Genomic DNA, 27,674 nt, shown 5'->3' with positions numbered 1-27,674 from the left:
CTTGGGTTGAGGGTTCGGGTTTTCATTGCAGGGGGTTGGGGTTGGGTTGGCTGGTTCCAGGGGCTAGCCAAGGTCACAAGGGAGTCAAGGAAGGAGTCCTAGCCAAGCTAGGACTCACGGTCAGGGCTGGGCAAGAGTCCTAGCTATGCTAGGACTCCACCCGAGAACCATGCACAAGTTGGTGCAGTGTTTACGCACAGGTCCAGGGGATGAGGGGCTCAACTCAGGGTCACGGGCTGGGCTAGGATGGCTCACTAGGGTCCTAGCGTGGTGCACAATAAGTTGGTTCAGGGGCTGGGGCGTCGGCTTAGGGTCTAGACACCAAAATCGTAGAGTCCATGAAAGCTGAAAGTCTCGGCTAGCATGGGGTTACTTAGGAAGCTGTCATTTTTGTAGTTTGGGCTGGTTTCGTGGTGAGGTTAGAGTCCAGTAGGGTACTCCAACATGTTGGGCAGGTTTTAGTACGTTATGGTCCGAGGGTAACTCGATAAAATTAAGAGATGGCTCGGAGTCGAAGTTTAGGTGTCGAATAGGGTGTTTTAAATAATGAAAAATTTGAAAATGGCTCACGGGGGTCGAGTCGTGGTCCATAAGGGCTAAAATAATATAAAAAGACTAAATTTAGAATTTAGGAATTTTATATTGAAGTTTGGGATTTTTCGGGATTAAAACACCGTTAAAACAATTATTTAACGATAAATGAAAAGGTCTAAGTTTTAAGACAAATAAAATTATGGGAAAATTAAATTAGGCTTAAATAATTATTTGGGACATGTTAGAGTCATGAAATCAAGAAAATAGTCGAAATCGGAAAATGTCGAGTATAGGGGTAAAACGGTCTTTTTACACCTAGAAATTAGTAAAGGTCATGGCAGTGCCCTAAATGCTATTTTTATGATATTATGATTATTTTTAAATTTTTATGAAATTTTCATGATTAAATTATGATTTTTAAATTTTTAAGGGATTTTATGGTTTAAGAAAGACATTTAAAAGACATGTTGCATGCTTGGTTTCAAAAACAAAATGTAATGCTATTCATGATTTTTATAAAGTGATGAGAATCTAAATGTTGAAGGAAGTGAAGTGATTGTGACTAATTCGTTAATGTTGGCGACATCGTGAGGGTTATGGTCCCAGTGGGAGCCCGACGATCGTGTTTCCATCATTGCGAATATGTGGTAACGGTTTTGTGGTAACGGAAGAATGGGAATATCGTGACGGGAAAAGGCCCCAAAGGGAACCCATTTATGGGAAAAGGCCCCCGAGGGAACCTCGACGATCGTATTTCGATTCAATCATGATAGGCCAGGGCCCAGTTGACCGGTGAGAGTGTTGCCGGTGTCCCCCGCCGCCCAGTACTGCGGTTTCACGTAGATGGATCCATCGATTTTCATGTCATGTCATGTCAGGAAAGTCACAATTAACGATCTGAATTCAACAAAAGGGAAAAGAAAATGTTTATGATCATGTTAAAAAGGTTTTATGTCATGTCATGTTGAGGAAAAAGGAAAAGGTTAAGGTTTATGTTATACATGTCATGAAAATGTTTATGCTTAAGGTTGATGCATCATTATGAAAATGTTTCTATTTAAAGTTCATGCATCATAAAAGATTTACAAAAATGTTCATGTTTGAAGTTTATGCATCTTCATGAAAACGATATTTTAAGTACAAATATTTTTCACTTTTATATGTTGACTGTATTACGTATTACTTGGTATAAAGATGATGGTGTGTTGAGTCTTTAGACTCACTAGGTGTGATGGATGCAGGTGAGGTTGAGGGAGGTCTTGACGGATTATTTGACTGGACTGATGGCGCACACAACCCGAGGACCAGCGCTTCTACTATTTCCGCATTATGTTTTATGATTACTGATTTTAGATAAAGATTTTTAAGACTATTTATTTATGCTTTTGAGATATTTTTGAGAGGTTTAGTATGGGCTATACTTTTCAAACTTATTGCTTTATTTAGGTTGGGTAAAACAGTTGACGATTTCATTTTATGACTATTGCACTTGATTTTTAAAATGCTAGTTAGTTGGTTGAGATTTTGTTTTAAAGGGTAAAATATTTTATAAAAATATTTTCATGTGCTATTTGTCATGGTCGAAAATCAAGTGTTTATAAAAAAAAATTTAGTACTTTTAAAGCAATAAAAAGGACAGGACGTTTCAGTTGGTATCAGAGCAAAGGTCGTGTAAAGGGTTGTGCCACCAACAGTGCCCGGAAGACGTCAAGCCTCAATTTGTAAGTTTACATGCTTTATATGATTTAGTATGATGTTACCTGCATGATGATATGAATATTATGTTTATGATGCATGTTTATTAGCTTTTTGAGTATTTATACTTTGCATGCTTAAATTGATAAAATGAATTAGGACATGTCACATGATTAGAAAACTTAGATTTAATTGCATGTTGGTTACGTTAGAATTTGGAAAACATTCAGATAAAATGCCTCCTAGACGTGTACACGTTATCGAGAATCAGGAAGAGAACAGTGTTAATCGCCGAGGGAATAGTCAAAGAAATGCACCACCACCACCTCCTCCTCCAGGGGATCCTGCTACTCGTGCATTAGAGGGTATGGCTCGTCTCTTCGAGCAACAATTACAGCAGCAGCAGTTACAGCTGCAGTTACAGCAGATGCAGCAGCAGCAGCTACAGCAGCCACCTAGGCCACAGCAGGATATCTATGAGCAGTTCCGGAGGCTAGGGCCGAAGGAATTTTCTGGCACCACCGATTCATTTGCTGCTGAGACTTGGATCCGTTCACTTGAGGTACATTTTTGCTATCTAGACATGGGAGATGCCGACCGTGTGAGGTGCACCACTTATCTGCTTAGGGACGACGCTTCTTTATGGTGGGAAGGAGCCGAGCATGGTGTTGACCTTGCTACACTCACTTGGGCACAGTTCAATACGAAATTCTATGAGAAATACTTTACTGCTAACGTCAGAAGCCGGATAAAGAGGGAATTTATGACTCTCCGTCAGGGAGACATATCTGTTGCTGATTTTGTGAAGAAGTTTGATAGGGGTTGCCACTTTGTACCCCTTATTGCTGGAGATGCGGAAGAAAAGCTTAGGAATTTCATGGATGGCCTACGACCTACCATTCGGGATAAAGTTATGATGATGCGTCCGGAGAACTATGCTATGGTAGTGTAGTTACTTATGCGTATCAGGCTGAGCAGTCCTTGAAGGACATTGAGTTTGAGATTCAGCGCAAGAGGCAGCACTATCAGAATAACAATCAACCGAATAAGAAGCCAAATACGGGTCCTCCTAGACCTCAAGGGCCTCAAAAGCCCCAAGGTCAAGTCAAGAAGCCAGCGCCACCAAAGCCACAAAATCCTGGAGCACCAAAGCCTGCTGAGAGACAACCATGCAAACAGTGCAACCATACACATCTTGGCAAATGTGAATGGGGATCATTTAAATGTTTTTACTGCAAGGAGGATGGACACAAAGCTATCGAGTGTCCAAAGAAGAAAGCAGCTACCACGGCCCGAGCTTATGTTATGAATGCCGAGGAAGCTGAGGAAGAGGCAGACACTACACTCATCACGGGTAACCTAGTCATTTAACATTTTTATATTCCTTATTAATGCATGAAGTGTTAAATTGGTTATTAGAATTGATTTGGGATCAAGTTTCAACCTTGAATAAATTAGGTTGCATGTTCTACCTAGTTGGATTTAAGTGATGATTTTAGAAACCATAGAAAATGATTTGAATTTTGTGCCTTGTTTTATGTGAAGGATGGAATGATTCCAAATAAAAAGTTTTAGGGCCAAAATCAAAGAAAATCATAATTTAGGGAGATTTCAAAATTTTGGGGGATATTGTGCAATTTTCGAAACTTTGAGGTCTATTGTGCAATTTCGAAAAAATTAAAGGGACTATAATGCAATAATTCAAAAATAAGGGACCTAAGTGAAATTTCTGAAATCTTAAGGATCAAAAATGCAATTTTCGAAACATGAAGGTCTAAATCAGAATTCCGAATAAAATAAGGAATTAATTGCAATAATTCGAAAATTTTGGGGTCAATTTTGTAAATTTCAAAAATTGAGGGACTAAGGTGCAATTTTTTTCAAAGAAATGTTTAAGTTCAACGCGCAATCTTCTTATAACTTTGGGAATTAATGATAGTAAATCCTTAAGATTTAACGCGAAAAGATATATAAGACAATTTTCATCGCAGGGAGGATCATCATTCTAGGTGTAGCTACCTATGCTTTGCTAGATTCAGGAGCTAGACATTCTTTCATATCAGAAACCTTCATCAAAAGACTGAATATTACTCCTCAAGACATGGGTTTGGGTTTCAAAGTTTCTATTCCATCCGGTGATCAGATGCTCACGTCTAAGATAGTCAAGAATCTGGAGCTTCGGTTATTCAAAGATGTTGTTCGGGCAGATCTTATTGTGATTCCTATGCCTGAATTCGATATTATACTTGGGATGGATTGGTTATCAGCGAATGGAGCATCTATTGATTTTCGTCAGCGATCAGTATCTATTAGTCCACCTAGTGGTAAATCTTTTGTCTTTGAGGCGGCAAGAAACAAGCAAATGCCGCACATTATCTCTTGTCTATGTGCGAGGAAGCTTATTGAGCGTGGATGTCAAGCTTATCTAGCATGTGTCACTACTACACATGAATCAATCAGTCAGAAGTTAGAAGATGTTGATATTGTGAGAGATTTTCCTAGCGTTTTTCCTGACGACGTTTCTGGCATTCCACCCGATCGTGAAGTGGAGTTCTCTATTGATCTTATGTCGGGCACTGTTCCTATATCAAAAGCACCATATCGTCTAGCACCTGCAGAAATGAAAGAATTGAAGGATCAAATTCAATAATTGCTAGACAAGGGTTTCATTCGCCCTAGTTATTCTCCATGGGGCGCTCCGATATTATTTGTGAAAAAGAAAGATGGTAGTATGCATCTTTGCATCGATTATCGTGAACTTAATCGGGTTACTATCAAAAATAAGTATCCACTGCCAAGAATTGAAGATTTGTTTGATCAGTTGCAAGGAGCATCGATATTTTCTAAGATAGATCTGCGATCTGGATACCATCAGTTGAAAGTCAAGGAGTCTAATGTGCATAAGACGGCATTTCGCACGAGATATGGGCACTATGAATTCATGGTCATGCCATTCGGGTTGACCAATGCACCAGCGATCTTCATGGATCTCATGAATCGCGTATTTCAGCCGTATCTGGATCATTTTATTATTGTCTTCATTGATGACATTTTGATCTATTCCAAGAGCAGAGAGGAGCATAGCCGTCATTTGAGAACCGCACTGCAAGTACTGCAAGACAGAAAACTTTATGCAAAATTCAGTAAGTGCGAGTTTTGGCTTGATAGAGTGGCATTCTTAGGCCACATCATTTCCAGTAGTGGAGTGGAAGTTGATCCAAGTAAAGTGGAAGCAGTGAAAGAGTGGCCAGTACCGAAAAGCGTCACCGAGATTCGTAGTTTCTTGGGACTAGCTGGCTATTATCGCAAATTCATCAAGGGGTTCTCATATATTGCAGTGCCTTTGATATCTTGACGAAGAAAAATGCTAAGTTTATTTGGGGATCCGAGTGTCAAGACAGTTTTGAAAAGTTGAAGCAAGCCTTGATATCAGCACCAGTGTTATCTATGCCATCAGGGCAAGGGGAGTATGTTCTTTATACCGACGCTTCTAAACTTGGTTTGGGCGCAGTTCTGATGCAAAACGACCGAGTTATCGCCTATGCGTCAAGACAGTTGAAAATTCATGAAAAGAAGTACCCTACTTATGATCTTGAACTTGCAGCAGTAGTCTTTGCACTAAAAATTTGGAGACGCTACCTTTATGGGGAGAAGTGCAAAATATTCACTGATCATAAAAGCTTGAAATACTTCTTCACCCAAAAAGAGTTGAATATGAGACAGCGCAGATGGCTTGAATTGGTAAAGGACTATGATTGTGACATTAGCTACCATCCAGGGAAAGCTAATGTAGTCGCAGACGCATTGAGTAGAAAAGCAGCAGTTATCACGCATTTATCACTCCAAATACCGTTGCAGTCCGAGATACAGCGGTTTGAGCTTACAGTGTATGCTAGGGGTGAGGCCCCTAATCTTGCCACATTATCAGTGCAGTCGACTTTGAAAGACAGAATTCTGGATGGGCAGTCTACTGATGAGCAGTTGCAAAAGTGGAGAGCAAGAGATAAAGCCAAGGGCCAGAATTTATATTCAGTGGTGGATGGTTTAGTCCGTTATCGAGACCGTCTATGGGTTCCTAGTGACGATTCTTTGAGAGATCTTATTATGAAGGAAGCCCACGACACACCATATTCCATTCATCCGGGCAGTACAAAGATGTATAGAGATTTGCAGTTGTTATATTGGTGGCCAGGCATGAAGAGGGACATTCTGAGATATGTATCTGAGTGTTTAACTTGTCAGCAAGTCAAAGCAGAGCATCAAAGACCAGCGGGAAAATTGAAGCCACTCCCTATTCCCGAGTGGAAATGGGAAAATATCACCATGGACTTTGTGGTGGGATTGCCTAAGACTGTTAAGGGATTGAATGCCATTTGGGTGATAGTTGATCGTCTTACGAAATCAGCGTATTTTCTACCTATTAAGACGACATTCACCATGACTCAGTATGCAGAGTTATACATTCGAGAGATAGTTCGTCTACATGGGATTCCAGTGTCTATTATTTCTGACAGAGATCCGAGATTCACGTCTTCTTTTTGGAAAAGTCTGCATGCAGCAATGGGGACCAAGTTGTTATTCAGTACAGCATTCCATCCTCAAACCGATGGACAATAAGAAAGGGTTATACAGATTTTGGAAGATCTACTGCAAGCATGTGTTATTATTTCAAAGGCAGTTGGGAACCAAAATTATCTCTAGTGGAGTTCACTTACAATAACAGCTATCAATCATCAATCGGGATGGCTCCTTTTGAGGCACTTTATGGAAGGAAATGTAGATCTCCTATTCATTGGGACGAGGTTGGGGAAAGAAGAGATATTGGTCCAGATGTGATTGAAGAGACAGCTGAGCTTGTAATCAAGATTCGTGATAGAATGAAGACTGCACAAAGCCGACAAAAGAGTTATGCGGACAAAAGGCGTAGGGACTTAGAGTTTGCAGTGGGCGACCATGTATTCGTAAAGATAGCACCCATGAAGGGTGTTATGCGCTTTGGCAAGAAGGGCAAGCTAAGTCCAAGATTTATTGGTCCATTCGAGATTTTGGAGAGAATTGGGACACTAGCCTATAGAGTGGCGTTGCCACCAGCGCTTTCAGGAGTTCACAATGTGTTCCGTATTTCAATGCTGCGGAAATACATGTCAAATCCGTCGCATGTGCTTAATTATGAACCACTCCAACTAACTCCAAACATGATCTATGAGGAAAGACCTGTCCAGATTTTCGCAAGACAAGAAAGACGATTGCGTAACAAAGTCATTCCAATGGTCAAGGTCAAGTGGCTGAATCACTCTGAAGAGGAAGCTACTTAAGAAACCGAGAGAGACTTAAAGAGTCGCTATCCAGATTTATTCGGTAAGTTCTATTCTAATTTCGAGGACGAAATTTTATTTAAGGGGGGGAGGAATTGTAAGGTCCAAAATTAAGACGACGTAATCCAACGGCATGCGAATCTAGGAATTTATGAAAAATAAACAATAGTTGATTTTTACTTGCTAATTAATTATGTGACATACTTGTTTATATGCTAAACTAGATTTTATTGTCATCATGCATAAAATTATATTTTTAGGAATATTCAAGTGACGACCGAAGAACGGGGACCAAGGGCTGAAAATGTAAAATATTTTTATTAAATATGTAATTTCAATTATTTGAAATATGGTCGATGCTTTTTAGTATTTTTGAAAATAAAGGGTTTTGAGGTGAATTTATACGCCGCGACGTAAATTTTATCGGTGTTGGTTTTTCAACTGAAATACAAGCTTTTGGCAACCCGGCTAATAAATTCACATATTTATTAAAAGAAAAACTTTGTTAATATTTTAATTATGTCTTAATTAGACGGGCCTAATTAGATGGCTTAATAGGCCTGATTAGCCTTGTAGGTGATTAACTAATATTTAAAGTGTTAAATAAATCACAAACCCTATTCTAGTAAGAAAACCATCGGCTACCCTAGAGTTATTTTCTGAAAAATACTCTCCCCTCTCTCATACACTCACGGCAGCACACACATCACTTGGAAGGTGGATTTTCGAAGGTATTAGCAAGAAGAAGCCATAGTCGTCCCTCCGTTCTTCGTCGTCAACGGTTACTCGAGCGTATAATACGCAAAGGCACACCTTAATCTCCCTTTTCTCATCTATCATGTCATATTTATATTTTTAAAGATGGTTTGTATGAAGCATGATGCACCGAAACCTTGCTGCTCTCGTTTTGTTCATATGCTTGATTTTCATGCTACCCGTTGATGTTGAAACATGTTTTTACGATAATAAGGGGCTGCCATGATGTCTAGGTATGGTTAGGTAAGGTTTATACTTGTTTTAGAATCACACCAACTCACCTTAATCACCACCAAAAGTTACGGCAGAAACAAAAACACCAAGCAGCGCGAGTTGCTGTATTGGGTTGAGGGTTCGGGTTTTCATTGCAGGGGGTTGGGGTTGGGTTGGCTGGTTCCAAGGGCTAGCCAAGGTCACGAGGGAGTCAAGGAGGGGACTGGTCAGGGCTGGGGAAGAGTCCTAGCTATGCTAGGACTCCACCCGAGAACCATGCACAAGTTTGTGCAGTGTTTACGCACAGGTCCAGGGGATGAGGGGCTCAACTCAGGGTCACGGGCTGGGCTAGGATGGCTCACTAGGGTCCTAGCGTGGTGCACAATAAGTTGGTTCAGGGGCTGGGGCGTCGGCTTAGGGTCTAGACACCAAAATCGTAGAGTCCATGAAAGCTGAAAGTCTCGGCTAGCATGGGGTTACTTAGGAAGCTGTCATTTTTGTAGTTTGGGCTGGTTTCGTGGTGAGGTTAGAGTCCAGTAGGGTACTCCAACATGTTGGGCAGGTTTTAGTACGTTATGGTCCGAGGGTAACTCGATAAAATTAAGAGATGGCTCGGAGTCGAAGTTTAGGTGTCGAATATGGTGTTTTAAATAATGAAAAATTGGAAAATGGCTCACGGGGGTCGAGTCGTGGTCCATAAGGGCTAAAATAATATAAAAAGACTAAATTTAGAATTTAGGAATTTTATATTGAATTTTGAGATTTTTCGGGATTAAAACACCGTTAAAACAATTATTTAACGATAAATGAAAAAGTCCAAGTTTTAAGACAAATAAAATTATGGAAAAATTAAATTAGGCTTAAATAATTATTTGGGACATGTTAGAGTCATGAAATCAAGAAAATAGTCGAAATCGGAAAATGTCAAGTCTAGGGGTAAAACGGTCTTTTTACACCTAGAAATTAGTAAAGGTCATGGCAGTGCCCTAAATGCTGTTTTTATGATATTATGATTATTTTTAAATGTTTATGAAATGTTCATGATTAAATTATGATTTTTAAATGTTTAAGGGATTTTATGATTTAAGGAAGACATTTAAAAGACATGTTGCATGCTTGGTTTCAAAAACAAAATGTAATGCTATTCATGATTTTTATAAAGTGATGAGAATCTAAATGTTGAAGGAAGTGAAGTGATTGTGACTAATTCGTTAATGTTGGCGACATCGTGAGGGTTATGGTCCCAGTGGGAGCCCGACGATCGTGTTTCCATCATTGCGAATATGTGGTAACGGTTTTGTGGTAACGGAAGAATGGGAATATCGTGAGGGGAAAAGGCTCCAAAGGGAACCCATTTATGGGAAAAGGCCCCCGAGGGAACCTCGACGATCGTATTTCTATTCAATCATGATAGGCCAGGGCCCAGTTGACCGGTGAGAGTGTTGCTGGTGTCCCCCGCCGCCCAGTACTGCAGTTTCACGTAGATGGATCCATCGATTTTCATGTCATGTCATGTCAGGAAAGTCACAATTAACGATCTGAATTCAACAAAAGGGAAAAGAAAATGTTTATGATCATGTTAAAAAGGTTTTATGTCATGTCATGTTGAGGAAAAAGGAAAAGGTTAAGGTTTATGTTATACATGTCATGAAAATGTTTATGCTTAAGGTTGATGCATCATTATGAAAATGTTTCTATTTAAAGTTCATGCATCATAAAAGATTTACGAAAATGTTCATGTTTGAAGTTTATGCATCTTCATGAAAACGATATTTTAAGTACAAATATTTTTCACTGTTATATGTTGACTGTTTTACGTATTACTTGCTATAAAGATGATGGTGTGTTGAGTCTGTAGACTCACTAGGTGTGATAGATGCAGGTGAGGTTGAGGGAGATCTTGACGGATTATTTGACTCGACTGATGGCGCACACAACCCGAGGACCAGCGTTTCAACTATTTCCGCATTATGTTTTATGATTACTAATTTTAGATAAAGATTTTTAAGACTATTTATTTATGCTTTTGAGAGATTTTTGAGAGGTTTAGTATGGGCTATACTTTTCAAACTTATTGCTTTATTTAGGTTGGGTAAAACAGTTGACGATTTTATTTTATGACTATTGCACTTTATTTTTAAAATGCTAGTTGGTTGAGATTATGTTTTAAATGGTAAAATATTTTATAAAAATATTTTCATGTGCTATTTGTCATGGTCAAAAATCAAGTGTTTATAAAAAAAAAAATTAGTACTTTTGAATTGAAGTACTTCTACACTTAGAAAGAGCTGAATATGAGACAGCGAAGATGGCTAGAGCTAGTGAAGGATTATAACCGTGACATTAGCTACCACACGGGTAAGGCTAATGTAGTTGCAGATGCTCTGAGCAGGAAGCACGCGGTGATTGCTCATTTGTCGGTATAGAGACCGCTGCAAGCGGAGATTCAGAGATTTGAGCTTGCAGTTTATGCCAGGGGTGATGCCCTGAATCTTGCTACTCTGACAGTACAGCCGACATTGAGAGACAGAATTCGAGCATCGCAGACTTCTGACGAGCAGCTGCAGAAGTGGAGACAGAGGGACGATACTAAGGGCCAGAGACTGTATGCAGTTGTGGATGGCATAGTCAGATATAGGGACCGTCTATGGGTTCCTGACAGTGACTCCCTGAGAGCAGATATCTTGAGCGAGTCCCACAGCACCCCATACTCCATCCATCTAGGGAATACGAAGATGTATAAAGACCTTCAGACTCTTTATTGGTGGCCGGGCATGAAGCGAGATATTCTGTGTTTCGTTTCTGAGTGTTTGACTTGTCAGCAGGTCAAGGAAGAGCATCAGAGACCTGCAGAGAAACTGAGACCACTTCCTATTCCAAACTGGAAATGGGAGAACATCACCATGGATTTTGTGACAGGGCTTCCGAGGACTACTGGAGGATTTAATGCCATCTGGGTGATTGTTGATCGGCTTACTAAATCAGCTCATTTTCTACCAATCAGGAAGACTTTCACCATGACTCAGTACGCAGAGCTGTACATCAGAGAGATAGTCAGACTGCACGGGATTCCAGTGTCCATCATGTCAGACAGGGATCCGAGGTTCACGTCTGCGTTCTAGAAGATTCTACATCAGGCGTTGGGTACAAAGTTATTGTTCAGCACTGCTTTTCATCCCCAGACGGACGGACAGTCAGATAGGGTGATTCAAACCCTAAAGGACCTACTCCGAGCTTGCATTATCGACTTCCAGAGTAGCTAGGAGCCGAAGTTACCTATTGTGGAGTTCTCATACAACAACAGTTTTCAAGCATCGATCGGTATGGCTCCATACGAGGCACTGTACGGGAGGAATTGTAGGTCGCCAGTGTATTGGGATGAGGTAGGAGAGATAGCAGATTTGGGTCCGGACATTTTCAGGCAGACAGCAGAGTTAGTGGCCAGGATTCGGGACAGGATGAGGACTGCATAGAGCCTTCAGAAGAGTTATGCCGATCAGAGGCAGCGAGATCTTGAGTTCGCAGTAGGGGAACATGTTTTTGAGAAGGTCGCACCGATAAAGGATGTGATGAGGTTCGTAAAGAAGGGCAAACTCAACCCTAGATTCATTGGGTCATTCGAGATCCTATAGAGAGTTGTGACACTTGCATACAGAGTTGCATTACCGCCAAATCTGGCGGGAGTTCATAATGTGTTCTACCTCTCTATAAAAAGTACATGTCGAATCCTTCGGATGTGCTAAACTATGAGCCACTTCAGCTGACACCGCACCTGTCATTCGAAGGGAAACCCACTCAGATACTGGACAGACAGGAGAAGAGGCTCCGGAACATAGTGATCCAGATGGTCAAGGTCAGGTGGCAGAATCATTTCGAGGAAGAGGCCACTTGGGAGACCGAGACCGAGATGAGCAATCGCTACCCGGAATTATTCGGTACGTTCTAAATTTCGAGGGCGAAATTTTAGTTAAGGGGGGAGAGTTGTAAGGTCCAAGAATTTAATTCACGTAACCTGAATGCATGCAATATAGGGTTTTATTTAAAATATGTGTTTAATCATTTTTATGCGCTTTATGCATAATTATTGCATTATATGATTTATTCATTGAAATTTTAAAAGTTCATGTATTAGGGTTTCTAGATGCATTTTGCTCTCGAACGAGGAACGGAGACCTGGGGAATTATCAAGAAAATTATTTTTATTACATGATTAATTTTTATTAATTAATATAAGATGTTTTAAATGTATTTTTTAAGAAATGGACTCTGTTGAGTGTTTTACCCGTCAGAGCATATTTTTAACCGGTACGCAAATTTTATCGAAACGGGAGACTTTTTGAAGGTTCGGACAATAATTTTTAAAAACGTACCTAAACGAAATATTTTTTTAAGAATGTATTTGGGATTGATGGGCCTATTTTTACGCTTAGTGGGATCAAAACTCTTTTTAAACTTTTTAAATGATAATTAGGGCACATTAGCATGTAATGTTCTATTTAATTATCGCAAACATATTCCTAATCCTAAACCTAAACTAATCAGCCGCCCACCCCCCCCCCCCACCCCCACCCCCACCCCTCCACTCAACACTTTTCTCATTGCTTTCAGCAGCAAAACACCAAGCATCCATCGGCCAAGCTTGATCTTTTCTTATGATATTGTGCAAGGAGGCTGCCGTTTGTTGATGTTTATGGGCTGTTCCGAGTAGCATGGTGGAGTCATAAGGCTGGTGTAAGGTTTGGTTATGTTAGAGTGACGGCCGAGAGGGGTACTGGTCGAAGGAATGCTCGTTTTTGGTAGAGATCGGGTGCGAGGCCGAGCCGACAGTGCAAGGGCTTAACCAAGCCATGGACCAGGCCCTGTTGGGCTTGAGACACGGCTTAGAGAGTCTTGATCGCTGCTGGACCCGTCCTCAAGGCCGTTCGATCGAATACAAGCGCAAGGGGTGAGGCCACGGGTGATGGCTTGGAATGTTTCTCAGCTCCTAGCAGGTTGCAGCGGGCATGGGGCTGAGTCTGTGGGTAAGATAGGTTCAGTAGAGTCTGGTATTGGTCCCTAGTGGTTTGGTTCGAGGCTGGTTGGGGTGGTTAGCAAGCTAGGGCCGAGAATGGGGGAGTAGGCTTTCGAAATTTTGGTGCTGGAAATTCCAGCAGCTCGCTGGCCTAGGATTCGAAAGTCTAAGGGTCTCGTTTTGAGGTTTTTAAGACCTTTTAGATGTGTATTAGGTATGGTAAAAATTTAAGAAAAGTTTGGTGAAGTTTCGAGTCGATTCGGGTTAAAACCGGGACCCCGGTCCAATTTTTAAAACGAATTGGTTAAGTTTTAAAAGGGACGCGAGTTTACGTCTAAGAAATAATTTTTAAAATGTTTTGGGATGATTTAAGGAGTTCGGTAAGCTTCGGGTCGAAATTTAAAGGTCTAGGGGTAAATTGGTCATTTTGGGTTTCTAGAGGCAAAATGGTCATTTTTCACCCGGGGGAGATTTTAGTCCTTGCAGCGCCCTGATCACAAATTTATCATGTTTTTAAATGTTTACGCATCATGATCACGATTTTTATGAATTTATTTAATATCGCTGCATGCTTGATTTTAAGAAAATTTACGCATCTGCATGATTTTGATAAGTGATGAAAATAATGATGATTTGAAGAATGAGAATTAGTTGTGGCTATCGAAATATATGTAAATGCTTAAGACGTATATGTAAATGATGATTATGAGGCCTAGGCACAGTGGATGGGTTATACTGTCACTGATGTCTGACAGCCGCCGGGTACCGCGGTTCTATGTATGATGGATCCATCGTAATTGATTATGATGTACGATAGTCATCTCTAATGAACTGAATTCACTAAACGATGAATGATGAACGATGAACGATGAATGATGATTAATGATGAGATGTTTTGACATGTTACGAATTCATACGACACGTTTACATTACGCTTTTAAAGTTCATGAAAGGTATGTTGTTTACAAGATATTTTCACTGCTGTGTGCTATGTATATGTACTTGTTATTCTGGTATAGGTGTGTTGAGTCTTTAGACTCACTAGGCGTGTGTGATGTAGGTGAGCATGTTATCAAGGGGACTGGTGGTGCCGAACTCTAAGTAGGCAGGCCTGGTGGGGCGACCAACCTGAGGACCACAAGTTTTTCCGCACATTTATGATTTTATGAATTGAGAGGATTTGAGTATTTTTATATATGCTGTCTTATTTCACCATTAGATGTTAGGATTTTTCTTGTTTATGTTTCCGCTATATTTTTATTGGCAAATACTTATGATTATTTTTGAATGGTATTTTTAGTACAACTGCAAGCATGCAAGATATTCAAACGTTTATTTTCAAGATGGGAGCTTTTTAAAAAAAAAAAAATATTTCCGCATTTTAAATGAGTAGACGTTTCAAAAATACGTAAGAAATTTGATAACTTTCATGCATGTAGTTCACGTGAAACCTCAAATTTTTGGGACGTTACAAGTACACTCCTGAAAACCTTATGTTTTCAGCATTAGCATGATAATTAAAGTTTTGATTGAGATTTTGAGGATTATTTTAAAGAGATATTTATGTTTCATTTTTAAAAGTTTAGACGCCGGATTTGTTATGCTTTTCTTCACGTGTTTGTCAAAATTTTTATCTACATTAACTAATTTTAACTTAATAGATAAATAAATTGAATACGTATCTGTAACTAACGAGTGGTCCTATTGGTGGTATTGAAGAGATGGAAGTGATCTATCCAAATTATTGCACAACTAAATGGATTTAATTATGAATCATCTCAAAAAAGATTAGTGATTTAAAGTAGTTCAAATTATTAAATTGGGCAGAAAATCAGATAAATAAATCTAAAAAAATTAAATAAAGTGTTAGACTAATGTTAAGGTAAAATCTGGAGGCAGATTTTCATATACATAGGAAGAGTACATAAAGCGTAGCAAGGTTATTGTATCGAAAAGAACCGACCTGGTAGAAACTCGAGAGTCAAACTCAAAATATTGTAACTAATATTTAAACAAAAATAGATTCAAGAAATCTAATTTCTTCACTCAAAAATTTCAAATTTTTCAGTCCTCAGGTTTAAAAATCATGTACCATCTGTGATCTTGTTCCTATCTTCGTTGACATCATTATCTAAATCATTTGAGACTACAGATTCTTTCGGCTGGAAGTTTGACTCTACCATCATCCCACGATCTGGAAACGCCTCAGCATCAAGATTAGAATATTGTTCGTTTCCTACTGATAGATTCGACAAAAGAAGCTGATCTAGCATAGTATCATATTCAGGCAAATCCGGAATAACAAATTGGCCATGATTTTCTGAAGGAAGTTGCTTTTCATCCACTGATCCCGGAAAAAAGTCAATGTTCATAAAAAGATCTCTCAGTTCATCTGAAGAAATATCTAAGTCCATCAAATCTTCGGATTTTGAAGTTGATGACATTGCTTCTCCATCTGTTGGAGGCTGATACCTGACAATCCTTCCATCAGAAGGAATTGTTTCACAATCATCTGTAACTTCACTCAGGATGTTCTTTCCATTTTCAAGAATTCGCCAGTTTTTCTCCTTTGGCTTCAAAAATTGCTCGAGAAATTCGGGGATTTGCATCGCCATCACAATGAAAGAAAGCATCTGCTGCTGATTTTTCTCCATGCCTTTTAATTGTTCCCTCATGAGAAGTACTTTGCTCTGTGAGGTTTCTTGATGCTGTCGCAGTTTTTTCAGTTCTACTGTGACAGCGTTTCTGTCTATTTTAAGATTCTCAACCTCTTTCCAAAGTGCAAGTCTCTTCTCTTCCACGGATGCTAAAGGAATCGTTTTCTTCGGTTGGGATGCATTTTTTTGCGTTTGACCTTGGGGGTGCTTTCTTCTGGTGATGTTCTTTAGTAAATTCTTCTGCCCTTTGATGAAGGACTCGTTTGCGAATTCCCAGCGATCCGTATCAATTTTTCTGAAACCCTGCATTAAAATGAAAATTAAGGTTAATAAAATTATAGAATTTTTTCGTTTTCTTAACAGGAAAAAGAAAAACAATATTACACTTCACAGAAACTATACCAAATTCTTGGTTCCATATAAACAAAAAAATAAAGCTCTGCTTTAAGATATTCATCTACCCATCACAAAAAGCATGCCTTTGCTAACGTGCGCCAGTACTTGCAATAATATGCTTTAAGAGCAGGAGCTATCAAATATTTTAAGGGAATGATCTGTTGATGGCTAATCTACTTGCTACATGCAGATAACAACCAACTATGACTTAGATGGGAGCTTCCAAGAACAAAAAAAGTAGCAACCAGCAAGTGGCATCAACTTCGGCAGACCGAATCATGGAAGTATGGTCATTCAAAACCTGAACTTCTTCAAATGACGTTTTCAAAAATAATAAAAAGCCAAACCAAACATTCCACGACACAGTCTAAACTTTCAATTGACCTCAAATACCTCTAAAACACAGCGTTATATGCGTTTCTGATGGACCAAGTATGACCAATCATGATTTTCCCAAGAAAGAATTCACTCACTTATTCATCCCTTCATGCAAAAGATTTATTTCGAGTAACTCTATCTGGTAAAGACACTTCAAGAAAGATGATTAACACAACATTGTAACCATATCAGAAGATAAATTTTGTAGAGCATAAGATGGCAAGCTTGTTTGCAGGAGCCTTCATGGTCATTGCGTATAACCACGCATACATCTTAACAAAATCTGAAAATGTAATATTACTAAGAAAGCAATAAAATACAGAATAACACAATTCTAAGAAAATAAACCAGACGAGAGTCAGTTTTTGAACATTCATACATACGTCTCAGATAAATTGTAAGGTACTATAAGCTTTGAGGTAGTTTTATTAAAGCAACTATTTGGCAAACACGTGAAGAAAACCAAGTAAACAAGAAACCAGCTTCAGTTTTCCAATAAACATCAGAACTTATTAATAAATACAAATGATCGCTTAATTTGATTACAATTCTATAGTCAAGTTATGAAAAGACATCACCACTAAACTCAATCGCAAAACAAACTCAAGTGACATTTTCATATTATCATTTATAACTCAACTCGATAAAACTTCCAACAAAATTTATCACCATCCTCAGTCAACAAAATCTATAGGCCCTTTTGACTATCATTCTACCACAAGTCAACTCCAATCATGCAACATCATGCAACTTTAACATTAGTTCCAAATAAAAGACAATAACTTCGTTCATTTTCAATTAGGCCTTGCACCCATTCACCTTTTTTTCGGATACCGATCTGGTCAAACACCATCCACATATCACATATGTACAGATACAGCAGAAAGGCCAGATTTTCCCCCTCAAATGGACACTTTTATATGTACTTTTTTCAATTCTCATGTTTTGTACCCCTCAAGTTTCCCCACCTCAATCCCTTGTCTAGTCTTTCCCTCCTCTCCCAAATTCCTTCCCGGGATTTACCGCCAGGCATCGATTTTCCATTACATTAGTCATCTCTCCATCGACCCAATTAAACTCCTGTCGGGCGACACATTAAATGAACAAATTTTCAAGAAAGATCACCAAATACTTCCGAAACATTACAAAAATATGTTTATCAACTAAAACTCAAGTCCCAGTAAGAAGACAAACATAATCAACCTAACATACAGTTCAAATGTAATTCTGCTCACATAGATATTGAGTTGACGAACAAAGCTCGAGAAATTGTTGTGCTTGAAGTACTTGGGAAGCAACTGGGAAGCAAATTCCGATTCATCCCCAATGATAAAGCTTTGATTCGATTCGTTCCAATAAATCAATTCATCCGTGGACTCATCATTCACCATCTCATAACATTTGACCAAAAAAGGAGGGAGAGATGTCCCATTTTCCATTGATTTCACCATAATTCAATCTAATCCCACAAAATCCGGCTTCGAAAAACCCAATTAAGATGTCAAATTCCTAATCGATGAATCGAAATTCTCTGACACATGCAAATTATTATATGCAAAATATTAGCATATGAATTCTTGGAAAGGAAGTTAAGTAAAGGAACTTTCTGGGAAAGCGGAGGCAGTTTTGAATGGTAAATTGACCTAGGTTAAATGGGAAAAGGGCAAATGCAGAATCAAATAGTACAAGTGCTGAAAAAAATCAGAAAATCAGTGGCGGTTGAAACTGAAAATATCTCAGAAATTTACCGGTCCGGTTACGAGTTTTACAATAGCTGCAATTCAGTTGGATGCCACTTTTTTTAGAACTACATTAAAACTTTAATAAATTAATAATATCACGACGAGTAAATTTTATTAATTTAAATAAATATTAATTAATAGATAAATGAGCTAGTAAAAGGAGAAATTTAATTTTTAAAACAATGATTAATATAAAATTGACATATGGATCTTTTAAAAAACATAAAAGAATTTAACAAAGATATACAAAAGGAATTAAACAACAAAAGATTTTACCGAAATCCAGATCATAAACATAAATTTTAAAAATCACTCACAAACCCCTTAAACGTCATTACTCAGCTAAGCAGGCTAAAGAGATACAACATGAATTTATAATTTCCTGGTTAAACTCGAACCTTGTGTTTATCAGGAGGTTCATCTCTTACCTCATATTTCAACCAAAAACCACGTACCTTGTATTAATTCATGGAATTCCAAAACTTGAATAAATCTTTTGTTATCTCATATTAATTCCAAGTTACAAATAAATATAGACCATTTCATGGTAAGACAATGATTTAGCACAAATAATTTAGCTTGTCATTCAGGCTAATCTAGATATTATATATTTTTAAATTAAAGGAAAAAATTAAAAATTAAAAACAGAAATTAAACTTACAAATTTTGTACACCAAAAGCCTTGAAGCTTTTATTCAACAATTTAAGAAGGGTTTTTGTAGAGAAAAAAGAGGGGAGCAAACTTGACCGTACTTTTCTAAGAGCACAGTACATCCTATATATAGAGGGAAGAGCCGGACATCAAACCCTGGATTCCAACTAAAAATATAAAATGCTTTATAAAAGCAAATAGTGACAAGATCACAAAATTCAAAAAATACATAGTATAACGCCCCGAAAATTTAAAAGTCCACGCAAACCACATGCATGCAATTATTAAATTCTTTTGTATTTTAATTAATTATTTTGATTGCATTAATTATTTATATTGTGAATATTTGCATGTGTAAAATATATTTTTCGACATTGTTGCATTAAAATATATTTTTAAAAGTTATTCAGGTTGCGATCGAGGAACGGAGACTGATGGCTGAAAAAAATAGAAAATGTTTTTATTAAACAATTGTTTTTAATTATTTAAAATATGATTGAGAGGCTTTTTATATTTTTGAAAATAAAAGGTTTTAAGGTGATTTTATACGACGGGACGTAAATTTTATCGGTGTTGGTTTTTCAACAAAAATTCGAACTTTTTGGCAACCCGGCTAATAAATTCACAAATTTATTTAAACAAAACTTTGGTTAAATTTTATTTATGTCCTATTTAGGCTAATGAGCCTAATTTAATGGCTTATTAGGCCTAAAGCCTAGTTAGTAATCAAACTAGTATTTAAAGTATTAAATAATTAAAAAACCCTATTCTAGCATAAACAAACAATCGGCCACCCTATTTTACAATCTGAAAATTCCCTCCCCACACCCACCCACACACGGCAGCACACACACTAGCAAGATAGGAAGGGAATTTCGAAGGTAGTTAGCAAGAACAAGCCAAAGTCGTCTCCCGTTCTTCGTCGTCAACGTATATTCGACCGTATATAACGCAAAGGCACGCCATACATCTCCTTTTCTCATCCATCATATCATATTATTGTTGAATTAGTGTATGCACAAGGAACATGATTGATATTTTTCAGAATTTTCGGATATAGCGTGCACACATGAGAAAACTTGAATTTTGATGCAAATTCATGACTGTTTTTATGATAAGGGGCTGCCATGATCATATGTGATGAACAAGTGAAGCTTAGGAATAAATTTAAGGTGTCCTAGGACCACTCAAACACTGCAGCTCGAATGGGAACAAGCAAGAGCGATTCCTGCTGTCTTGTTGCTTAGGGGATCGGGTTTCTTGATCAAGGGTGGGAGGGCTGGCTTTGGCTTGGGTTCGGGACTGGCTAGGGGCTTGGTTGAGTCTAGAGTAGAGTCCTAGCCAAGCTAGGACTCGGGTTTGAGGGCTGAGAGGAGTCCTGATACACAAGGACTCCTACCCTAGAGCAAGCACAGATTTGTGCATGGAGTGCGCAGCTTGCTGGGAGGGAAGGGCTCAGTCCAAGGTTCAGGAGCTGGGATAGGGCGAGTCCTAAGGGTCTTAGGGAAGTGCATAACGTGGTGGTTCAGGGGCTGGGCTCGTTGGTTAGGTCCTAGACGCATGAAACTAGACTCCTCGCTGTTGGGGACTCTCGGCCAGCATAGGGATCACTTGGGGCTGCTCGTTTTCGGGTTTTGCTTGGGTTCCATAGTGGTCTAAGGGTCCAGTAGGGTACTTTAGGATGTTAGTCAAGTTTTGGATCAACATGGTTTGGGGGTAACTCGTGAAAATCGAAAGTTGGCTCGGGGTCGAAGTTTAGGTGTCAAGTTAGGTTCTTTAACTAAGAAAAAAATTGAAAAACGGCTCACGGGGGGTCGAGTCGGGGTACATAAGGGCTAAAATAATATAAAAAGACTAAATTTTGAATTTAGGAATTTTATATTAAAGTTTGAGATATTTCGAGATTAAAACACCGTCAAAACGATTAATTAAGGATTAATTTAAAAAGCCTAGTTTTTTAGCTAAATAAAATTATGGAAATTTTAATTTAGGCTTAAATAATTATTTGGGACATGTTAGAGTCAATGAATTCAAGAAAATGTCAAAAACGAAAAATTTTACATCTAGGGGTAGAACGATCTTTTTGCACCTAGAAAATTAGTAAACATCATGGCAGTGTCCTGAATGCTGTTTTATGTGCTAATATGATTATTTTCTATAGTTATGGATGTTTATGGAATTTTTTTTATCTTAAAATGATATTTTAAATGTTTATGGGATTTTATATGTTAAAATGATATTTTAAATGTTTAGGGAATTTTATATGTTTATGATTTAATATGTCAAAATGTTATTGTAAATGTTTTGAGGTTAAAATGTCATTTTAAATGTTAATGATTAAATTATGATTTTTAAATGTCTATGAGATTTTTATGATTTAAAGTTGACACTTAAAAGGCATGTTGCATGCTTGGTTTCAAAAATAAAAATATATGTTATGCACGATTTTATAAAGTGATGAGAATGTAAAACGTTGAAGGAAGTGAAGTGATTGTGACTAATTCGCTAATATTGGAGATAACGTGAAGGTGACGGTCCCAGTGGGAGCCCGACGATCGTGTTTCCATTATTGCAAATATGAGGTTATGAGGATATGAGGTTTGAGGTAAGAATGGGAATATCGTGAGGGGAGAAGGCCTCAGAGAGAGCCCATTTATGGGAGAAGGCCCCAGAGGGAGCCTCGACGATCGTATTTCTATTCTATCATGATAGGCCAGGGCCCAATTGACCGGTGAGAGTGTTGCTGGTGTCCCCCGCCGCCCAGTACTGTGGTTACATGTAAATGGATCCATCCACTTTTGAGGTTTGAGAAAAGTCACAATTAACGATCTGAATTCAACAAAGGAAAAGGAAAAGAAAAAATGTTTCTGATCATGAACAATGTTTTATGTCATGTCATGTTGAGGAAAAAGGAAAAGGTTAAGGTTTATGTTATGCATGTTATGAAAATGTTTATGCTTAAAGTTGATGCATCATTATGAAAATGTTTTATTTAAAGTTCATGCATCATAAAAAGGATTATGAAAATGTTCATGTTTGAAGTTTATGCATCTTCATGAAAATGATATTTTAAATACAAGTATTTTTCACTGTTATGTGTTGACTGTATTACGTATTACTCGTTATCAAGATTATGGTGTGTTGAGTCTTTAGACTCACTAGGTGTGATGGATGCAGGTGGGTATGAGGGAGGTCTAGACGGATGATTTGACTTGACTGATGGCGCACACAACCCGAGGACCAGCGCTTCTATCTTTCCGCATTTACGATTATGACTCATGATTTATGTTAGAGATTTTTAAGATTATTTATTTATGCTTTTGAAAGATTTTTGAGAGGTTTAGTATGAGCTATTCTTTTCAAATTATTGCTTTCTTTAGGTTTGGTAAAACAGTAGACGATTTTATTTTGTGACTATTTCATTTGATTTTTAAATGCTAGTTGGCTGATGTTTTATTTTAAAAGGGGCAAAATATTTTATAAAAATATTTTCATGTGTTATATGTCATGGCCGAAAATCGAGTGTTTATAAAAAAAAATTAGTACTTTTAAAGCAATAAAAAGAGCGAGACGTTTCACATAGTGATATTCCATTAAATTTGTCAGTATCTTATTAAATATGAGTATTCTAATTGTAATGCCCGAGATTTTAGTACTGTGATCAGACACTGATTAATCGACATAATTGAGGTTGTAGAAACTCAAGTGAAGAAGCCGGGCGTCGGTGCATTATAAGCTAAGATGTTGGACAGAACATCTGGCGCCCGAGCGGTAGGTAAAGACCGCCCGAGCGCCAATGCATCACAAGATCACGATCTAGAAAGAACGTCTGGCGCCCGAGCGGTAGAAAATGATCGCCCGAGCGCCAGTGTTCAATAAGAATACCATTCGGACAGAACCTGTGGCGCCTGAGCAGTAGAAAATTACCGTCCGAGCGCCAATGGATAACAAGCCGAGTACCGGACAGAGTGTTCGGCGCCCGAGCGGTAGTTTATAACCGCCCGAGCTCCGACTGAAAATCATGGAGAATAGGCCACGTAGCTTGGACATGCAACGGATATATATATGCATGTGTATTCTTTCAGAATTCAGTGATAAGAAGAGAAAAAACTTTTAGAAAAATCCTTACGCCTTTTCAGATTCTAGATTTGTGATTGTGCAAGATCCGCCTGTCTGATTTTCAATCCGACTTCAGTACTGTAATTCTATCGACGAGAGCTTCAACAGGACGTAAGTTTTATTGAATTCTGATATCGTTTGAGATTATGATACTGGGGAAATGGTGATTTGACTGATATATTGTGTTCTGGGTATACTGATCGGTATATAATTGAAGTCAGATCGAAGAACGGACCGTTTATGTAATTGTTATGATTTTCGGAAGTGATATGATTGAGATTGCGTAGATTTAATGTTATGACTTGTTATTATTGAAGATTATGATTCGTATTGATATCGATTATGAGTTGTGGTATTATATCTGTGATGTTGAAATTGACGGTGCTATCAAGACTGTATTGTTATGCCGTCGAAACATCAGTAGATTGATTGTGATCAGATTCAGTATTGATTGAGATTGTATCATGATATCGTTGATATGGATCAGATTATGTTTGACTTGAGTATTGATCAGAACAGGTTTTGAATTGAGTTATACACTGATACAGTGTATTGATATTGTCATTGCCAGATTGATATTGACAGGCAATGAGTTTGAGACTTCGACAGAGTCAGAGCGACAGAAAGAAAGGTATAAATTGATGTTGATGCGGGATTGCACAACTCGAGTTCGATTTGACTTGAGTTTCCCAAAATCACATACTTCATCTTATTGCATTGATTATTTGCAATTGATGTGATTGTCATTTTTGGTCTATTGATTTATGCATTGAGTCATGGGCTGATGCGCCTAGTCGTAGACGATTGACCTCGTGACAGAGATACCCGATAGTGATGGAATCGTCACCAGGCCATTGCACATTGACATAGAGGTTTGGCCGATATGCCAGGGCTGATGTGCCTAGTCTTGGACAGAACCGCCAAGACACCGGATGTTTGGTCATATCGATGTGACTTAGAAGAAGAGCGACTTCTATTTCCGATATTCGGTATAGCTAGGACCAAAGTCCGTAATAAGAATGTACCGTCACCGCGACCGAGGGAGTAGGTGAGAGATTGTTACGTTCTTATTCAGATCGGGATCCCTAGATTAGGACCAGTCGAGTCAGAGTCCATGAGTCACTGAGTGTGATTCAGAGTTTGTGTTGATTCATGTGTCGGATTTGATACATGTTATATTCAGAGTTTATATTGATTTACGCTTCTGATTTGATACATGTTATGAAATATCTATTTAATGTTTTTATATCTGTTATATGATTGCATGTATACATGATTTATACTGGAAATGTAATTCTCACAGGAGTTATCCGGCTGTTGTCTTGTTTGTATGTGTGCTTAACAACAGGTGGGACAGGATCAGGATCATGAAGAGGATGAGAGATTATAGTTAGCGTGGAGATCCGGGCCCAAAAGCAGAATAGGATTCAGCACTGGATGTATAGTCGTTGAACCTAGTTGAGATAGTAACAAGTAGTACATGATTTGTACTTTACTCTTGACATGTATATCAGATAGATTACTATTACGTTTCCGCATTTATATTTTAAAAAAAAATTTAGTCTTACTTTTCTTAATTGTTATATTTGACATTAATAATGATTAAGACTTGAATTAGCGTCCGGGTCCCCACACTAATCATCTTTAATATTATCTTTTAATGAATTTTTTTGAAAAGTCTACTGTTATAATATTACTGAATTTTTTTTTTAAAAAAATAATGGCCGAAGCCATAACCAAATAAATGCATGAAAAATTCGAAACTTACACGGTGTAAAAACCCTCCAACGATTGAATAAAATAACAACAGTTAACAGATCTTAAAAGATGCAATAAATCTCAGAGTCTACCGTTTTAAAAGAAAAACTAAAACATGATACCAAAAATGTGTCAAATCAATAACGTATTAAAAATTCATAAACATTTAAAATTGTTGTTTTAACCCATGTCTCAAAAATCATAACGTGCGGAAGAAATGCAAGGTCCTCGGGTTTTCACGTGTACCCTCAGCTCAGCCTACCCAGTCTTCAGAGCCTTCAGCCTCCTCATCCACATGATCTCCTGCATCAATCACACTTAATGTGTTTAAAGACTCAACACACCTGAACCGTTATAACAAGTACATATACATATCATGCAACAGTGAAAAGTACTGTAAACAAAATAACTTTTATGGCTCAACCCCGCTTTTTCTTGGCACGAGATGTCGATTTTAAAATGCATAAACATAAACATATCCTTATAAAATCATGTCATATAGTGTCAACGTATACATAATCATTTTTCCTTTACTGAATTCAGATCATTAGTTGTGACTTTCGTGGATCCATCTACGTATAACTATGGTACTCGGTGTTGGGACATCGTATTCTCGCACCCAAGACGCAGCGAAAGTTAAAAATTCTGTTCTTTGGCTTCGTGTGTTTAAATCATTCATAGGGTGTTTAGAATTTTGACATTTGTGTTCTTAACGCTTGGACTCCAATCTATTCAGATTTTTATGCGGAGATAGTCATTCTTGTAAATACTTACGAACGGCTCTTCTCATTGGATCGTCTAATTGGGTCCACGATCAGAAATTGAATTTCTTGTTTGGATTGCACTAGTAATACCAAACAATTTGTGCGTTGAGACTGTAATCTCCGAATCTCCAAAATCCGAAGATTGTGCAACGATAGGAAGAAAAAAAACAAAAGGCCAACAATTTTTATTATTTTTCTTCTTGGTGGCCGAGAGTTCTTATCTAGGAAGGAGAGTTTTTGTTTTTCTTTTGTGTGCAAAAACTAGGTTAATAGTTATGAGTCCTAGTGGTGTATATATAGAGTGAGACTCCTAATATAATTAGGAGCCCCTCTCCCACAAGAACTCTAATAATTTCATTATATTATACACTCCCATATAATTAATATATAATGTATTTATTAACCTTTAATAATACATGATATAATAATATCATATACACATATTTTATTTCACCATATAAAATACATACATGTATATGTATATTAAATTAAATAACTATTATTTAATTTATAAACTAACTCCTTAGTTAATTTAATTCTAGACTCTTCTAGAATATTTATGGGAATTTATGCATGTTAGTAGTCACTACTACTAGCACAATCATTTAATTTGTAAATTCTCAATTCACAAAATAAATGATTCCGAACTCATTATAACCCCGATCGACGATCCGAAAGCGCCGATGTACCAAGGATAAAAATCTTGTTCATATAATGAAAATTGAAAATTTCGAAGATCAAAAATTTCACTTACCAAATTTAGAACTTACCATATATGGCAGTTACCATATTTGGCAGCTGCTAGTTTTAGTGAACTCCTTCACAAAATAGGCAGTTACACTCTCCTTCCTTATCTAGCAATCATGCCAACTTCCATTTCCTCCATCCTATTGAATCAGCTCATAAACTCCTTTATAAGCTTCTTGTTTGATCTCCATCAAACTATAGTCGCCAAATTCCAACTACTTGAAATTTGACTATCTCAACGAGAACACAGAATCCGATACCTGTGTGACCCTCAACGGTTCAGGGATATAGCTAGCTGTGGGTTCACATCTCCATTTGATTCAGAATAACATTTATTCTTATTTGGGCTTACCCTAGTTAGCCTCATTCTTTCATCAACACCTTGATCAAGAATGTCAGAATTTATTTCTGATTGGACCCATCGGATCATGGTAAGAGTGTCTAGTAGCATTGCCCCATGATCCCCTAGGTATCACTGATAGTGCCTGCAAGAGCCTTTAGTCATGGTTAGCGTATAGTACGGTCCCTTCAACACATATATCCCGATCGAATCTGCAACCATTGGGATATCGAGAGTTGCATATGAATTCGATAGCGATATGATTTATCTTTGAGTAATAGTGTCATGGTATGTGCAACTGAGGAAACACCTTTCCAAACTGCACATGTCTTACTCCGGCCAGAGATTCCTTGCACTATTGACTCATAAGACCACATAGGATATCTTTACCCGTAGGTAAACGGTGAATTCCCGACTACAATGTATTTGCTCCTACATATTTCTAAACTACACCCAACCTCGCCACCTGATGACCCTCGATGGAGTCGGTAAACGGATCAAAGTGCATGCTAGTACGTATAGCCCTTACATTGTCCCGGGTCAAAGGACTAATGGTGTACAACCATAACTGCGGACTATTCCACTCGATAAGTAAGA

The 27,674-nt window shown here is 38.0% G+C and overlaps 1 protein-coding gene across 1 annotated transcript; it reads right to left on the bottom strand.

Annotated features, from left to right (window-relative positions):
* Positions 1–15,374: 15,374 nt before the first annotated feature.
* Positions 15,375–18,684, bottom strand: LOC142522965 (heat stress transcription factor A-8-like). The gene is made up of 2 exons (XM_075626579.1): positions 18,191–18,684; positions 15,375–16,484 (listed from the first exon to the last, which is right to left on the bottom strand). Exons 1-2 carry the CDS (start codon positions 18,404–18,406, stop codon positions 15,609–15,611), a joined length of 1,092 nt encoding a protein of 363 aa, XP_075482694.1. The 5' UTR covers positions 18,407–18,684; the 3' UTR covers positions 15,375–15,608.
* Between the last annotated feature and the right edge of the window lie 8,990 nt (positions 18,685–27,674).

The sequence above is a fragment of the Primulina tabacum genome, chromosome 13 (assembly GCF_025594145.1).
Source record: "Primulina tabacum isolate GXHZ01 chromosome 13, ASM2559414v2, whole genome shotgun sequence".
Taxonomy (NCBI): Eukaryota; Viridiplantae; Streptophyta; class Magnoliopsida; order Lamiales; family Gesneriaceae; genus Primulina; species Primulina tabacum.
The sequence above is the reverse complement of the archived record's forward strand: the minus strand, read 5'-3'. Positions and strand labels throughout refer to the sequence as shown.

Excerpts from the sequence above, each read along its gene's own strand:
- LOC142522965 (XM_075626579.1), bottom strand. The coding sequence starts at position 18,406 with ATGGTGAAATCAATGGAAAATGGGACATCTCTCCCTCCTTTTTTGGTC. Across the intron at positions 16,485-18,190 it reads TTCGTCAACTCAATATCTAT|GGTTTCAGAAAAATTGATAC; the intron begins GTGAGCAGAATT and ends ATTTTAATGCAG.